The sequence below is a fragment of the Amblyomma mixtum genome, chromosome 8, assembly GCF_055824585.1.
Source record: "Amblyomma mixtum isolate Tamu chromosome 8, ASM5582458v1, whole genome shotgun sequence".
Classification (NCBI taxonomy): Eukaryota; Metazoa; Arthropoda; class Arachnida; order Ixodida; family Ixodidae; genus Amblyomma; species Amblyomma mixtum.
Genome location: NC_143019.1, coordinates 22,935,904 through 22,953,759, shown reverse-complemented (window position 1 = coordinate 22,953,759; position 17,856 = coordinate 22,935,904). Strand labels below are relative to the sequence as shown.

The 17,856-nt window shown below is 45.2% G+C and overlaps 1 protein-coding gene across 3 annotated transcripts in view; it reads right to left on the bottom strand.

The window, feature by feature from the left end:
* Positions 1-4,623: 4,623 nt before the first annotated feature.
* Positions 4,624-17,856, bottom strand: part of Lpin (phosphatidate phosphatase LPIN) — a 78,152-nt gene continuing 64,919 nt past the window's right edge. For all 3 annotated transcript variants that reach the window (XM_089556816.1, XM_089556815.1, XM_089556817.1), the window contains exons 8-18: positions 17,677-17,841; positions 16,889-16,958; positions 16,058-16,183; positions 15,121-15,257; positions 13,970-14,141; positions 12,956-13,104; positions 11,947-12,186; positions 11,197-11,311; positions 10,626-10,729; positions 9,214-9,473; positions 4,624-7,041 (exon numbers count right to left, since the gene is read on the bottom strand). In XM_089556816.1, coding sequence (XP_089412942.1) covers positions 9,278-9,473; positions 10,626-10,729; positions 11,197-11,311; positions 11,947-12,186; positions 12,956-13,104; positions 13,970-14,141; positions 15,121-15,257; positions 16,058-16,183; positions 16,889-16,958; positions 17,677-17,841 — 1,474 coding nt within the window. In that variant the 3' untranslated portion in view covers positions 4,624-7,041; positions 9,214-9,277. The remainder of the gene's footprint in view (positions 7,042-9,213; positions 9,474-10,625; positions 10,730-11,196; positions 11,312-11,946; positions 12,187-12,955; positions 13,105-13,969; positions 14,142-15,120; positions 15,258-16,057; positions 16,184-16,888; positions 16,959-17,676; positions 17,842-17,856) is intronic.

Here is a 17,856-nt window from a genome sequence, read left to right as displayed (position 1 = left end):
GAAGGGTTGCATGCATACTGCCGTTTCCGCGCATGGCCTCGAATTACACGGTAAGCCAGTCAATCACACGCATCAGAGCCGCCAAAAAAATGGAGGGAACACTTACGCTCCACCTTAAAGGGGCACCGCGATGATTTCTTCAGTACCCGTTAATATCATTAAATAGATTCATCATGTTTCCAGAGACCAGAGCAAAAAGAATTATTGAAATCGGAGCATGCAAACGAAAGTTATTCCACTCTGAAAATTCGAAATGAAATGCTCAGACGAAAAAGCATTTCACTCACCCATTTCACTCACCCAGTACCGAGATCGGGCGCTACCAATCAGAACCGCGCCTAGCGCACACGCAGCGGAAGCGTGCATGCAGTTGTTGCTTTATCGGGGCTGTAGACAGCCGCGCATTTTGACGGCGTCTTCCCCCCGTGTACGCGACGCCGTAGTCAGGGCAGGGGTGACTAACGACAAAGGAAGCTCCCCGAAGTTTCTTTTTTAGTCGGACTGGAAGGCTGTCAGCGGTAGCCCCCCTCCCCCCCCAAACTCGACTCCCGTCTCCTGTCCGGCCTTTCTCTGTGTCGCCCCTAGCTGAATTCTTGTTAGTTTTCGTTCGCTTTCCCTGCTTCTTTCCAGTTTTTTGTGGCATGCGAAAAGCTGTCAGTACTCAGACACATAATATTTTGGATCAATTTCGTAAGTATAAAGGAACAATATGCAAACTGGACGCCCAACCAATGAGAAAGGCAGCGCCCTATCTGGATGCCACCTCATTTCCGCTGCGGCAAATGGCCGCCGCGTTGCGACACCATCGGCTCGAAACAAGCATTTCTAGCGAAGATTAAAATATCAAATATTATTATTTCGGCGATCTCATTGCGCGTTCAGGACTCACAATATCCCTTACTCTGCATACAAATAATAAAGAACCCATGCATTATGTACGTCGCAGGGTACCTTTAAGAGTGGGCCGCGATAGCGTAATGGGTTAATTCCCATGTACAGCCTTTGTCAAAAGATTGGAGCCCAGGGGGTTTTCTTTTGAGCCACGTTGTGTCGTTCTTAATGACTCTCTAGCGCTCCAAATTTCCTGAACGTGAGAAGATTTCTGGTACTGCCTGCCGCAATAGGTAGGACTTCCACGAATGCTCCTGAAGTCCCAATTTAAAGCTGAGAAGTGAACCCCCTGGGCACTAAACTTTTGACAAAGGCTGTACGCAGAAGGTCATTCTGTTTTACATTCATAGATCGCTGGGAGTCCTCATACCCCTCCTAGCGTAGTGGTTAAACGATGCGCCACTGCCGCGCGATGGCAGGTGCCCCCAGCCATGGGCCTGGTGCGAACCAGGTTGCTCTTCCCGAGCGACCAATCATTAACTGCCGCCTGCCACTGTGAGCTGTTTGCTCGCTATCCGTTGGGCAGGTTGCGATGACGCCCAAGGTCACGTGACCTATGTGGCCCACCTGCCGCCTAGGCTAGAACGATATGGCTTGTCCACCGCTGCGTCCATATATGATGGTGTTTCAGAACCAGTCACCATCTCAAACTGCTTTTGCAGTCCGGACGGATGGGGATGGCTGCGGCGAGGACGGGGTGTCTCGGCAGTTTGGGCTGCAGCATTCCCCGGACGATGCGCCAGGCTTGGCAGTCCGGACGGATGGTGGCACAGCTTCGATGGATGCGCTGAGCACTGTGAAGACACACGGACGACTTGGTTGCGTACAGAGTTCGGACGGTTCATGGCACATCGTGGGCGAAGTGAAAGCATCTGGGGCCGTCGTCGCCGCGAGCTAGTGGCGAAGCTCGAGAAGCGAACTATGCGGCCGCAGGCCTTGTCGTCGTAACTACGGTGCACGGGCTGCATGCATGGAGATTTTATTGAAACCGACGCATCTCTGTTGCTGCGCCGGGAACTATAGTCGGATACAAATGAAGAACTCTGCGACTTTTCTCCGTCAAAGGAACCGCTTCCAGCCAATGGCGTCGGCCCATTATCATGACTCGGCCAGCTAGTGTGACAAAGCAGGGAATGGTAGATGAAAGGGAATAATCCCTTCGTGGATGCAGCAGGTCCAACCGAGGAGGGCATCTGCACCACTGCGGTGGTGCACGAGGGAAAGCAGGTGAACGGGCTCTCGGTAAAAAGTAGCGATGCGCTAATGTTAGAGGAAATGGCGATTGCACTGGCCGCCACCCACTCCGACGCAGCGTATACATAATGTCGGACTCGCAGCAGGACTGCCGAAATTACGTGCCAAGGGTCTCGACAGAACCGAGGCGGGTCTTAAATCCCGTCGTACTAAAAAACACGTGGACCCGACATTCACGGGCAGGTGCAAATCCTGCGGGCAGTATGCTGACCTGTACCACATGGTGTGTGCCTGCCAGTACAATACACATATATCCGTTATAAGTCGGCCAACTAGGGAGGGTCGGAGGCGGCACTGACCAGCTCGGACCCGGAGGCCCAGCGGGCCTTGGTCCAGAGAGCACAGGCAGCGGCGGCCAATGGCGTCCCGGAATAGGGACTGTCGCCCAGCTCAGCGCCTATCCCCACCTCCATTTCACAATTCAGTACAGTGCCGCTCTTTGCATCGTCACGCTAGCAGGGTCATCTTTCATGTTCGTCTCGTCCGTATTGGCAATCATTCATTCCTTATGAGAATCGGCCAATGCCATTGGCTGGAAGGGGGTCCTCTGACAGAAAAGCCGCTGCATTCTTGAACGAAGGTCGGCGCACGTCGTATGTCTTCCATGTAAATGCGATAAAATTCAGCAGACACAGTTTCATTGGAATCAGCGAGGTAGGTGGGCAGATGCTAAGATTTTAATAATATTGGATGAATAGGATTGTATCACTGTGACCTTATATTCATACATAAAGCCACTGCTCACAAACAATTAAGCAGGTGGCGCTAGGCTTTATATTCTAACGCACTCATTGACCATCAACTGTATCGCTTCCGCACCGGTTGCTTTCAAACGCCAGAGATTCATTCCTTCTCTCCTTTATTCTGTTGAGGATTTTCGGGGTCGCAGCGGAGCACCAGAGAGAGACGACCAGGTCTCAGCGCGAGCGCGTTATAGCGTCGCGCCCCTACACTGGCGGACGGACGGACGGACGGACGGACGGACGGACGGACGGACGGATGGATGGATGGATGGATGGATGGATGGATGGATGGGTGGATGGGTGGATGGATGGAAAGAAGAAAGAAAGTATTTATTTAGCATACAACATGAAATACAAACAGACAATTTCAGGGACCCAACAAAATTTGTTTAAGGGTTCCGACCACTATAAGCTATTACATATGACGTAGACGACAGCAACAAATAACGCAACTATATGACAATAAGCATGTTACAGCAGTAGGCACTGGATACTAGTGACAATATCAAATAAACATGTTATAATTAGAGAAGAAAAACACAAACCACAGCACTATGGATGGATGGATGGTGGGTGGATGGATGGATTGCCACCATGCTCAGCTTTTCTTTCTTTACTATTTTTTTGTTTTGTTTACTGTGTTGGCAATTCTCATTAAGATTCGCCATCATCTTTACCTACGGTTTCCTACAATTCTAACCTTAAGCCACATCTCTGCTTTTCAGCCACCACTCCTCCAATTGCTTTTTGCTGACTTCCACTGCAGATTTATTTACATGACCATTGTTATCTTTAAACCCTAGGGCCTCAGAAAGAGTGACTGTGCATGCATCGACATCCGGATGGATACCATCACAATTGATTATGAGGTGTTCAATTGTTTCCACAGATCTACCACACACTGCACATGCGTCATCTTCTTCGTTAAATTTCTTTTTGTAGCTGCGGGTTCTAAGACACCCTGACCTATCTTCAAAAAATAGGGCACTGCCTTTTGAGTTATCATAGAAAAATTCTTTCCTGATCTGCCTTTTCCAGTATCGATATAGTTCTACTGTGTTTCTTTTCCATTGAATTCATCCAATTTTTAACTTCCGCATTTTTAACCTGTCGTTTAATGCTCTTTCTTTCTCCGTCCTGATGACCGGCATACTTACTGGTTAGTTTTCTAGTTCTTTTCCGCCACTGTGAGTCAACGTTCTTTCCGTATAAATATTTATATACCTTAGCTGCCCACCTGTTATCGTCCACTTTCCTCAGGCGTTCTTCATATAGTATTTTACTCTTAGCTTCCCAATATTCAAATCAATTGAAGCGCCCCCTTTAGGTGGTGAAAATCGTCATTATGTGGTATATCTACAAGATCGCTTCTCCTACAAGCGACACCTCGACTAGGTAGGAAGGCGAAATTTTATTCAATATAATTCAATTCATGTGAAGACCCTTCGGGAGCCCCATGCGAAATTACGCAAGCGGGCTTTCGCATATATCACGGCTGACACAAACGATATGACTGAGATGCAACTCGTGAACAAAGTGGTAGATGCCCTTCAAAGGGGGCCCTCCAACCAATTGTATCTGTTTATTTGATTGAGCTGTGGCTAATCCCTTTCTGTTTCATTGCCATAGAAATGTGGCCACTGCAGCCAGGATTGAACCCGGGACTTCTGGCTTAACAGCCGAGCCCACTGAGCCACCGACAGCAACAGGGCTCAAGGAAAAGAAAAGACCAGGGTTAATAATAACAGTCTTTATTAACAGAAAAAAAAATATCTAGAGTCAATTTTTATTAACAGAAAAAAACATATCTAGAGAGGGGAACAAAACATCTGATACATCAACGGGCACAAAACAATGTGTTTTTTTTCTTTTCCTACAGCAGTATTTACAGCAATAAAAACCACCTAGCAAAATAAACGTACAGACACACTGATGAACAGTTTCAAGACTTGCAAAGAAAAATAACACTCAACCATTATAATTTCTCCATAACAGTTTCGGCATTGAGGAACATGAAAACAAGGATTCTACCCTTGTATTACCGAGATGATTCAAGGAATGGAACGTGTATGCATCACACAATGTCATCGACCTCAACCCAATGGTCACTGAAACTCCCCTGGACGTCCTATGGACGTTTAGGACATCTGTGGGACGTCCAAGGAAGTTCCAGAGCCCATTGGGAAACTTGTTTTTTTTATGCCACGTGAAAGAGGCCTTCAGTGAATGTTGTTCGTCGACACCAACCTTTTCACTAAGCAGTGCAAGCTTCACACCGCAAGTGATATTTAGGGACTGCCATTCGTCAGGTGCCATAATTAGCACATCACAGAATGAAAGCACCAAACACAACAGTACAAAGAAAACAAAACAAAACATTAAATAAAATACGACCCTCTACATTCTCTAAGCAACCAATGGAAACAAACAAACAAAAAAAGATGCAAATGGTTGATTATAGCATTACATAAGAAATATTTATACTAACCGATAAAACGATGCCTCAAGGATCCACCTTGCATTTCCGAAACACCAAACATAAGTAGCGCCGACAGACAAACAGCAAGACCAAAGTGCGGTAGTGGTGACAAGACCCAATGCAGTCAATGCAAGGCTGCTTCAATGATCCAGAAGGTAATGTGTCTGTAAGCGCTACTCAACAAAACTGTGACATGACTTGTAAGGAAACTAAGTATGTGCTTCCACAGCACAGGAGCATTAATGTATATATATATGTATATGTACACAGCAGAACCCCACTATAGTAGACTCGGACAGAGAAAAGTAAAACCACAGTCGCATTTCACCTTCCAAGACTATTTTTTTTTAAATTTATAGTAAAAATTTTTCTTAAAGAAATGGCTACAGTAAAAAGCATCTGGCCGTGGCAACATACTTCTCGCGGAATGATTACATCGCAGAACGCGAGAAGTCTACGATCGCGAGGCCAACACTCGGAGGCAAATGAATACCAAAAACTATAAAACGGTGTTTTTTGAGATGGCTTCACCGCGCAGCTGGAAAGTTGCGAGGAGAAGCCAAGTTTTGGAAAGCTTTGGGGCCGTGAGGCAAAGCGCGCGGCGCGCAAAAAAACAACAACTAAGAAACGGGAAGAATAGGGTGAACACTAGCAGCACTGCAGTGCAAACCACAGGGAAGTGGCAGCATTGAATGGGTGGTTTTCCCGCGCTTAACTGTGTCACGTGTTACTTAACTACTGCCTCTTATATGACGCTGAGGCTGCCGAAGACGACACCATGTTCCCGAAAAGCTTTGGTTTTCGCATGGAATCAAGCTTGCATCATATATTGATAGCCACGTTGTATTAGTGCAACTGCAGTGTTCTCACAACACTTAAATGAAAACAGGAAAGCATAAGATGTGATAACTGAAAATAATTACCACATAAAGGGGCAACAAGAGCAGGATGGAAGATATTCGGGAGCGTTTCCTTTTATAAACCAACATTTTGTGTTTAGCTACTAATTAATTACCAGAGATATTCCTCTAAGGCATGAAATCATCATCGACTGAGGCCCTGGTATTGTAAAGATCTTTGCTGGTCCAAGTTACTTTACTATAGAGGGGTTCTACTGTATTAAAAAACAATACTGCAGAAAAATGCACCGTTAACACATCTGCCACTATTCGCAGCATTCAGCGTGACAGCCTCTCAGTTAACTTATTGCAAACACTGATCACTCAAATCTCCCTGAAGGTAGGCTTGCAAACTCCGACAAAACAGGCAGAAAATGGCACAGAAGCCGTACATCATTTTAATCCCTCTGGAAACACAATAGGGTCCGAAAAAGTCCAGCCCTTCGGACCCTACAAAACCAGTCCCACGCTTTCAGCACCACCTGCCCATCAACTAATCAAGCCAAAAGATGGTTAAGAACTGAAACTAAATAAAAAAAGAAAGGAAAGGCATATCACAGAATGAACAAGACAGACCTCGGACACACCGACTACGATTTGTTCGCGAACTTCGTTCAATGGCTTGTGGCAATGTTTCGAACGATGACGGAAGGCCCTGGCCAACAACACGAAGAAGACGAGGTGGCGGGGGGGATGACGGTATGAGTCTTTGGTGCCGCTCACCCGACCCACAGTGGCTGGCTTGGAAGGGGTGAGGGTGACTGTGAGTGAAGACCTGGGCGAGACAACCCAAGAGGAGCAAGGTGGTCAAAATTCAAGAGTAGGCCAGTGGTGGCAAAAACTTAGCAAGCGACTTACTTCCATAATGCACTGTGAGTGCTACTCAGTACAGGCCGCTGACACCTTATTCCTACTTGTGACCTATACATGGGTGGCTACAGCAGCGATTACAAATCTACCACCTGCCAACAAACCAATTCAAAAACAAGGCAGCTACCATTTGGAAGACGTCGAAGTAACGAGCATTAGATGTTTGGTTTACTAGAATTGATATGTTTGTTTCTACAGTGCTATGGTAGATGGCGCTACAAGTCTCCATGCGAGATGTTCTGTTTTCTAGTTGCTGCCACAGATGGCGCTGTGATCTCGTGGTGGTAGCAGACCCCACGAAATCTCGAAATGTCATAAGTAAGAGGTAACGCACTTAAAAATTCGCCTGTCTTGAACAAACAACTGATCCAGCTGTATGGTACACTGCCTCACATGCACTGCTCTGCAGCATAGTGACATATTCAAGATATTTTATTGGCACTTTGTCAAACAGCTTCTGCAGCAGACAAAGTAATAATCTTCCAGTACATGCCACTCTTACGTACACAAAAAAGAAAGCCAGAGTGCGTTGCAGTTCTAGTATATAACACAATCAGCACAGTATCGGCATTATGTAACAAAAAATTGATTAACCTTCTTTTTTTGCTAAATCTGTCGCTGGGCCTTCTATCAGCATGACAAGCTGTCCCTTAAATTTGTGTCATGGACAAGTGGACAAGTCAGTACACACTGAGTTCAAATAATGGCAGAGAAGCTTTGCTCCTCTAAAGAGAAAGCTTGTTACACATGGCTTCACTGTGCTTTTGTGCTCCAATACCCCTTTTTTGGCCTTAGGATTCTTTATAACCCTATTGCTGCGACAGCTATCTAGGCCTGAGTGTCCTATAGCACAGTGCCCAGGATAAGCGTTCATCTATTAATATAGCTTACTGGGCCTACTGATGACTCCATTCACATGGACTTATTTAAATTCAAACTCCTACATAAGTCTTAAGGTCAAAGTAAGTATACTTTTGATGCAAACAGTGGAAAAAGACGCAGGACAGAGTAAACACACAGGACAAGTGCAGACTGTGAGCTAATATTTACATACCAACACAGAGCAGCATATAACAGCAGATTAAGAACACACACATGCACAGAAAGCCACAGGTCACAGTCACCACCAATAAGAAAATGCCGGTATCTTGCGCAGTTTGCCATAATGTATGCTGCTTACCAAACCACCCAAGCAGCTACTTTTCTAGTCTAAGCATGTCCACGTAAGCTGAAGACCGGAGAAGTGCAGCTCAGCCTGAGTAAACACAAGTTTGCCTTGAGCTCAATACAGCCCCGCTTCACTTGCATTCATGAAAACCTCAACAAATCATGTGACTGCTCAGCTCTATCAACCGAATCAAACACTCAAACCATAGAGTTTCTTACTATTACCTAGAGGGAAAGCTGGCAGCCCGTCTATGGGAGTTTGTATGGAGGCCCCTCGAGGCCACTTCAGCCACCATGGGCGCTCAAAGCATCATGGGGCAATGAGCTACCGACAACTTTTGGGCAAAAAATAATGCAAAAATAAAGCTGTTCGATAAATGCGAATGTCCTAACATTCAATATCCTGTCTGTAAATTGGAACAAACGAGCAGAAAAGCATTTAAGTGCAAAGTTTGCCCAAAATTAGAGAGGGCTAGCTTTCCTATTGGCCAAGCAATGAACACTACAAAAACTAATATTTCGCAATTAACAGGCGCACTTTTAAAAGTGAATATGTTTTCAAAAAAAAAAGTTGTTGCTTAGACACTTTAAGAGGATTTTAATGGCATTTCGGAAAAGTGAACCTTTTATTGGCGTCGTGAGCTACTGCGTTTTCACTACTATGGCTTTTGCACACTGCATTCGCGCGAAGGTCGTCTGCGCACACACGAACAGCGTTTTCGGAATGAAACGCCTTAGTAGTGCCACTCCGTGTTCCCGAAAAACTACGACTGTGCCGCAACAAGTAGCTCACCGCCCCATGATGCTTTGAGCGTCCATGGTAGCTGAAGTGCAGCGCCGCCAGCTTTCCCTCTAGGTAAGAGTAAGAAACTCTATGACTCGAACCCTTCTGGAGATGTGCAACACCCACCTGGCGACTAGACGGATATTGGCGATGGACGAGGAGGGTAAGGAGAAGCCTGCCCTCCCTCTCCTCACTTGCTAGGCTTGGTGGTGGTCTTGCTGGGTTCCTCAATTTCGATCTCGACGGGCGCTATGGGATCCCGCCAGTAGGTGAACGAACTGAACTCCTCGCACGCCGAGAACGACTGCGCCCCACAGAAGCCGTGCTCCGGGTGGTTGTGCAGCGGCGGAAACACGTGGTCGACGACGTCGCTCAGGCAGTGGTACCTGCGTAATGAAGTACGTTCGGAGCGCCATGTACTCAGCAGCTGAGCAGGAAAGGGTAAGGAAATGAGAAACCCATTACGGTATGCATGTGAAAAAAGCCAACAGTCATCGAAACCAAGGAAAGCACATGTGAATGCTGGTTTTATTCAAGATGCTAATCAAAGCGGGACATTAGTAGTGTGCGAAATCCTCAATCAAAGTGGGAAATCCTTTAGATAGAAGATAATTTAACAGAAAGTAGAAGAAAAGATGCTGCAGTGGGACTCGAACCTATGACTTCCACTTGTCGCGCATTGTGAAGCAGAAGCAGCCTTTGAAACACACCACGCTCCTCAAGTTTGGGATTAGGGGCACTTGTGAAACACACATCAAGTTTTCGATTTGCGCAAAAGCAAAAAAAAAAAACATTATTTGCAAAAGCATAAGAGAAAACTAGCTGGTGCTCATCATCCACATAGCAGAAACGTATAATTGAGATTTTTTCTTATACTTTCTGTTAAATTATCTTGCATCTCAAAAAAAGATTACACTACTAATTTTTCACATTTATTGATACATACCACAATTATAAGAAGAGGAAAGCATTTATCTACACTTTCCTAGGCTTCAATGAGTGTTGGCTTCTTTCATGTCCACTTAGTAATGTACAGTAAAATCTCGATGATATGACGACAGTTGATATGAATTTGTACAACTGCCTAGCTAGAGGGAATTGTGTAAGATGTACAGAATTTCGGATATTAAGAACATTCTTCTGTTCTGCTATGGATGATACCCACACATAAGCCGCGGCCACTAATAGCAGACACACGATAAGCGACTGCCGACACTGCAAGTGAGTGGTGGTGTATGGCCTGGACATTGCCAATATCATGACAACTAGTCACATGGTACGCACCACGTGGCCATAAATAAATCCTTTCATCTGTGACCAGGCCTGCGTGAACGTGGTTTTGGTGCTTCTACACACAGATTTTGTTCGTTTTGGACGGTACGAATTTCGGATTATATGAGTATTTCGCAGAACTCCTTCAGGGTGACAGATTATTGGTTGCAGTGCAAATCATGAATTCCACACAAGAAATCGAAAAGAAAGAGATGGAAAGTGCACATGCAAAAGTCACGGGCTTCGCAAGGCAGCCCACTACTTACGAGGAGAGAAAATTGTGCATCAGCTCCAGCTTCAGCTCTCCTTTGGGGTTGATGGTGAAGATGCGCGAGACAGGGATGCCCACTGCACGGTACGCCAGCGTGTCCTGTCATCAAAGAGAGAAAGAAAACGAAAGAAGAAAATTTTAGTTAAAAACACCTCCATTTACGCAAATTCACTAAGTAAAGACCAGCCATCTGAAGCAACAACAAGGCTCTGTCTTTTGCTGCTTTCATTACTTCCACGCCCTCTTTAGAAAGAAAGAAAATACAATTTAAGTACCCTGGCATGAAATATAAATTTTCTCATTTGACTGCAACTCTTTTTCTTCTGATTACTTCTAGTAATACTTACTTCTACATACTTCTAAATACTTCTAGTACAACAGTTCAAAAGAAAATTGCCAAGGGCCAGTGACTTGGCCATGCAAAAGGGATACTTAAAATGCTTAGGAATTCATTTTATAATCCCTTTAAGCGCTGCTATAGAGCAATGAATGTTTTTTACAGACAGCTCAGACAGCTTTAGCCGCGTTGTTTGCCTCTAGAAGGGGCATATCACTTGGAGACTTACATTGATCTTATTGCCGAAGCCAGCGTAGAATGGATTCCCAGTGACGTTGAACAGTGCCTGGATGTCCCTGAGACAGCTGATCTTGAATTCCTCCGGCTTCTTCTCGATAACCTCCCTGAAACAAGACAAATCATGCATCAAAGCCGGGCTTCAAAAAATGAGCACAGGGAAGACTTCGCAAGTGATGATTGAGCGTAGAATAAATGCCGGTCATTACCTGATTGGTGTGTTTTTACTTTAAAAATATTATTTTTCGTTGGTTCCCACAAGTGTAATAAAAAAAAACTTTTAGACTTTCGATTTTCCCTCAGAGCAGAGACGAGACGCATTTTGCACCCCAATTCTTCCTCAAGGCACCAAAACAACCGCAGATGGCCCATTCTGGCGGGGGTGCTCTCCTCATGCGTACATGCCTGTTATGACCCAGGAATATCTGGATAACACTAACTGGCCAGACATTTAACCCGGAGAAAGCCTTTTATACAGCTCGTCATTTTTGTTAACATCATCGGCCATGCGGAGTCCACTGTACGTGCGAATCTCAAGTTTCCACCCAATGACTTCCATTTATTGCTGTTCTCAGTCAGTTACGGACAGTTTGTTTCAGGATATTTCTTAATCTTGTTACTCCACTGCACTTGTTCACGTATTGTGATTGTGACTACACTGTTGCCCCCTACACGCAGCTGTAACTGAATAAGAAGTCTCGCCGCACAAGCTCCGACCAGTGGCAGAGAGAAGGAGACCCACTTGTGGAAGGCGTTGATGAGAGAAGTGGGCGACAGCAGCAGGGGTCCGTCGGGCAGCCACAGGTCGCCCTGTCGGACGCTGCGCAGGTACTCTCGCGTCAGGTGGGCCTGGCCGATGGCGCGTGCCGACAGGTAGAGGAAGTGGTAGCCGTTGGCATGGATCTTGGTGAACAGCTTGGCCACCCCGGACTGGGCCCAGTCCCTGCCCAGGATGGGCATGATGTGGCCCAGCACATCCGACCTGACACACAGGGGGAGGAGGGCGCTTCATTCAGTTCCCCGTGCCCAACAAGCGTTCTCCAAATAGTCTTTAGCATGAAGAGTAAGCGTTAGCGAAACGACTTACAGCATGAGTGTAGCTGATAGTGGACAAAAGCTGTCTGACACAATGCTACTGCCCCCACCAGCTGCAAACTTTGCATACTTCACATGTATGCTAACTCATTATGCATAGGTTTAGTGTGAGCCAATGAGTGCACCTATCTTGTGCTGTTACAAACAGCTCTGTCAATACTATGCCAAGCATATGGTGTAGTGGACAACATGCAAACAGTGAAATTGACACATGCACAAGTTTTGTTCATGTGCAACCAGCAATGCCAAGAGCGGCCATACGAATGTTTCTGAACTAGCACCATTGCAATTATGAAACAACTGCTACTGTTGACCAGATTAATATGCTAGTAACAATTGATGTATGCAAAACATTTCACTGCCACTGTTGTGCTTACGGCTTATATCTGCATGAAGGCACCTGTCTCACTCAATGAACAAAGTTAACTGGCAGTCAAATCACCTGTCTTGACAAGATGAAGTATGAAGTATTGGTACTTTACAATAAGCCACCTAAGCATCACATTCAGCTATGACTCTGTGCTTGAGCTATATGTTAGAATGCTTTCCGAGAAGATAGCTACCAGAAATTTGCTAAAATTTAAGAGCAGAATGCCCATATGCACAAAACGAAACTTTGGGAGGGAGGGAAAGTGAGGGAGGGCCGTCGTGCTCACTTGGTGATGGTGCCGTCAATGTCTGAGATGACGATCTTGTCGTCGTGGCGCCAGAGGTAGATGTGGCACATGCAGCGTGTCGTGCCCTGGTAGGCCGTCGTCACACTGAACACAGCCTCGTTGCGGCCGCTCTTGAGGTTCAGGCTGGCCTGCAGTGTGACGCCGCGAGAGCAGTGAGCGAAGCGGCAGAGGAAAGAAATCGCACAACGATCTTCTTCTGACATCGCACAAGCAGTCTAGAGTCTCAACCTAGTTTGTGCCCAACCAAGGGTCTGCAAGAGCACTTCTTAAAGAATAGTGCATACAGTCAAATCCACTTATAACAATACTGAAGTGCCATGGAAATACCACTGTTACAACCAATAATTGTTATAACAGGGTTGTGCCGAAAATACCATAGAACACATCCAAAAGCTGACAGTGCCGCGACTGACCATTGTTATATCCGATTTATTGTTATAACCGGTATTGTTATAAGTGGGTGTGACTGTATTTGAGAACAAAATAAGGGCAATAAATGTTTAAAAAAAAAATGTCACAACATTTCTTGCATATCAGTCCTCAGCAATTTCTCAGCGAATGAGGTAGCTGACCGAATCAAAGCAAAGGTATGCATCGACTTTAACATATAATTTGAGAGGAGAAAAAAAATTTTTACATGTTTGTACTGGTTCAGTTGCCAGCATGGAATAAATGCTTTCCCATTTTCAACATGGTTTTGCAGTGAAGCAATGTACTGCTAGCATTTCTGTCCATGCTCTCTTTATACAGATCAATCAATGCCCATCTATAACACACAGCCGGCATAAATGTTCTGATGTTTGTTTTTGCTTCACAGAATATATGCTCTACTGTTTCCAACATGGTTTTGCAGTGGAGCAATACACACGTTGCATTTCTGTAAATGCTCTCTTTGCATAATGATCAATCAATGCCAATCTTTTACACATGCTTCTAATGTTTGTTCATCGCTTCTACACTGCGGTCTCTCTAGAAAGGCACAGCCAGACTCACAATCTCGTCGGAGGAGAGGCGAAGAGACTTCTTGAACTTGTCGCAGAAGTAGGGCCGCTTCTCTCGAGGCATCTTGCGCTGCTCCGAACCAGCCCTGCCGTGCGTGTCAGAGGTCTCCGCTTCGCTCGACGTCGACGCATACTGCTCTTCCTTGCACTCACGCGACACCTCACTGCACGGTTCAAAAAACGCACAAACATTTACTCACTAGTGCTACAAGTCACATTAAGCAGCTTCCCTTCCTGTGTTAGTGAAATGTCTGGCCTGTACCAAAGCATTACAATCCCCCCAGTTTTGTCATGCCATGGTTGAAATCACTGCAGTGGAGTCTCTGGAGCGATGCTGTTTTTGAAAGGGTATAAGCAATATACTTAGATTGCAATCACACAAACCTTGTACAGCAAACGACACTAAGTGGTCAAGACACCTTGCAACCATGCAGAATAGCACTCCTTGACACACAACTAATGAGCAACAAAAGTGGCTACTGCAGCAGACCAGTATTTCTAATGGACAAATTAAAATAGATGAGCTAGTGAACACGCTAACTTCCTTGCATATTTGATTTTTCAATTAATCGTGATTTGCCAAACTCAATCACATCCACCCAAGACCCTAGCCAAATAATGTTATTTCGTTTCAGTTTTCTTTAGTTCGATGCCTTCACGAGTTCCTTTATTAGTTTGATGCCTTTATGCTTTCTATAATCATTACTAGAAAGCATTCATTGCTTTGATGGGAAATGACACCCAAAACCCTAGCCAAATAATGTTATTTCCTTTGAGTTTCCTTTACCTAGACGTTTTAAGAGTTTATGAGTTCCTTTACTAGTTCGATACCATTACGTTTTCTATCGTTATTACTAGAAAGCAGTTACTGCTTTGATGGGAAACGACACCCAAAACCCTAGCCAAATAATGTTACTTCCTTTCAGTTTTTTAGTTAGACGTTTTGCGAGTTCATGAGTTCCTTTACTAGTTCGATACCATTACGTTTTCTATCGTTATTACTAGAAAGCAGTTACTGCTTTGAAGGAAAATGACAGATGTTTTCATGGCGCATACAGACAACTTGAGTCTTCTCACATAATGCCGCGCCAGTTTACTCTTTTTATATAAAACAAGCACCGCACTCAATGCCAAGGTTCTCACATTTTGCCGAGCGGGGTGGAATGGGGAGGGTCGATGAGGATCACTTCATCTCGGCAAGGGGGGATGGGATCTGAGGGCTTCACCACCCCTTCCAGGCCTTCGCTGCCATCACTGACACCCAAGTTTTCGTCGCTATGCTGGAACGAAAAAAGAAAAAAAAAACGACGTTAGCACTGCAAAACCACGAAAAGAGCTTCAAAATCTATAACTCCCTACAGAGGGTTCTATACAGTAGATCTAATAGAAAATTTTTCATACACTGAAATACTGACAACAAGGCCTAGCCAGTCCGAATAGTAGTACGATTCCAGTTGTTTCCAGTTGGATCCCAGCTGAATTCCAGTTGCAGCCAACTGGTATCCAACTGTAATCAACTGGGAAATTGTTCCTTAAACCAGTTAGACCAGTTGCGATTTTCACCTTGTGGTTAAAAACTAACTGTTGTCTTTCAATATTGGTCTCGACTACAGTGAAGCACATGTGTCACTTCGGGACAATAAACCTCACAATTTATTAAATCTTATATTGGAGTCAAGTAATTTAATTGCATCAGTATATTTCTTGTCCGAGGGCAATTCCTAAGGCTGCAAAACCTTACTGCAGAGTCCCGGAAATTTTTTCCTGTTCTCTGAAATTTACAACGAAGTAGCAGCACTGCCTTTTCAAATCTGGTGAATGACAGCGCGTGAAAAAAATCTCATATCCTCCATTTTCCTGACAGATCACTGATACAGGCTTTACATGACATCATGCTATCGTGATAGAGAGCATCATCCGTGTACTAGGTGTGTTTGAACGCAAAAAATGCTGTCCTGCATGCCAGTGTCTCGGCAACAAACGGTAAAAGTTAGCAGAACATGTACTGGTCTGTACCCTCTTAAGGAAAAAATTTTAAAAGATACAAAAACTGGGCCTGGCGGCAATTAACAACACTCACCTGAGAGCCTGGCTTGTTGTCGACACCATCTGGCTTGGCTCCTGCGCGGCCCCATGACCACCACGAGTAGGAGGACTTCTTTTTCTTCTTGGGCATGTGGATGTCCGCCAGCCTGTCAAGTGTTTTCTGGAGAATACAGAGGAAGAAAAAAAATCATGAACTAAATGAAGAAGGGAATGGAGCTACATGAAATGTGTTCCGATACACAGTTGAAATCCGATGATATGATCACGGCTGATATGAATTGATAAAATTTTCCGACCGCACTGCTCAGTTTACAATCGTCAGAATTTCTGGTGTTCTGAGTGCGCACCTGCGGCACTGCGGTTCATATGAACATGCAACCCTCGACTGCACCCTTGAAAGCTATGCATTGCCCGTAAATCACTAGTGGTGTGTGACTCGTACATTGCCGATGTCACGTGTGGCAGTGGCCCGGGTCCCATACTTCACCGACGCCATGTATTAGCAGCAGCGCAGTACGCACCGCGAGTAGCAAACGGTGGTGTGCAGCCGTAAAAGATTCACGTGAATGCGTTTCCTAAACTTTATTCATTTTGGATAAAGCGAATGTTGAGTATTATGAATACTTTATGTGGGCCAATGAGGTTCGTATCATGAAAAATCAGCTGCCTCTTCTGAGTCCCCTAAAGGGGTGCTAAATGTTTGCCATTTAGAGCCAATGCACACTATGTGTATAAGAACTACACACTCCAGTACGCCCTCCTACATACTCCTGAACATATACTAGTACACAGTTCTGTACAATGCATACACCCGAGAGACACATTTATGAAAGCTCATGGGATTCGCACTTGTGAACTGCCTCACCTCTGGCAAGGGCCTCTGGAACATGGCGAGGGATAGCAGGTGAGGGGCAATGGCACTCCAGTTGTAATACCTGCAAGGTGTTAGTTACAGGCTACAGTTAAGCACATCAGCAGGGTGACAGGATGACAACTTAAGGCTAGCACCCAGTAATGATAAGATAATGAGCTGGAAACTGACACTTGCTTTACGAACAGACTCTGAGCCAGCAGTCAGCTGTGCTCACAGACACAGTGACTGATATCAGCCAGTTGTCTGGCAGAGCTCTCCAATCAAGTCTGTTGCGAAATGCAGCTCCAAAATACATTACGTCAGCTGTGCTAACAGCTTTTGAACGGCCTATATTTTTCTACCTCCGCTTAGCAGAGAACAATCTGCTATTCCCAACATCTGGCAACAACTGGCAAGTCATTCTTCAAAACAAAGACCCCACTTGTTGCAACTGCAATGCAATGTAATTAGAATACAGGCGTCTCCACAGTGAATACAATAAGCTATCATCCTTAAAGGACCTCTCAACAACTTGCCACAGCAAACGTAATACATTCTGCACAATGTGCAGAATGCAGGTTAATGACCCCAATGAACACTGTCTATGGTGTTCTATAGGCAAGACAGCAATATCTGGTCAATAATCATGAGCCCACACTTCACTCAATTCAAAACATTCAAGCCTGTTTAAGAAGACAGTTATAAAGTTTTACTTTTGTAGCTATGGTTAGGTTCAGCTACCTTCTGGCGTCCACATTGTTCACAAACAGTTCAAAAAAGGGGCAACACACTGTACTCACTTTCCGCCCATCCGGATGACAAGGTCCGGGTTGTTAAGCACTTCGGGGTTCTCGCAGAAGTTGTCGTACGTGACCAGGAAGTGGGCAAACTTCTCCTCCATCATGGACTTTTCGCAGTCTTGCAGACCCCCACACAGGGACATGGCAAGGTCCGAATACTTGTTCCTGTTCCACCAACAA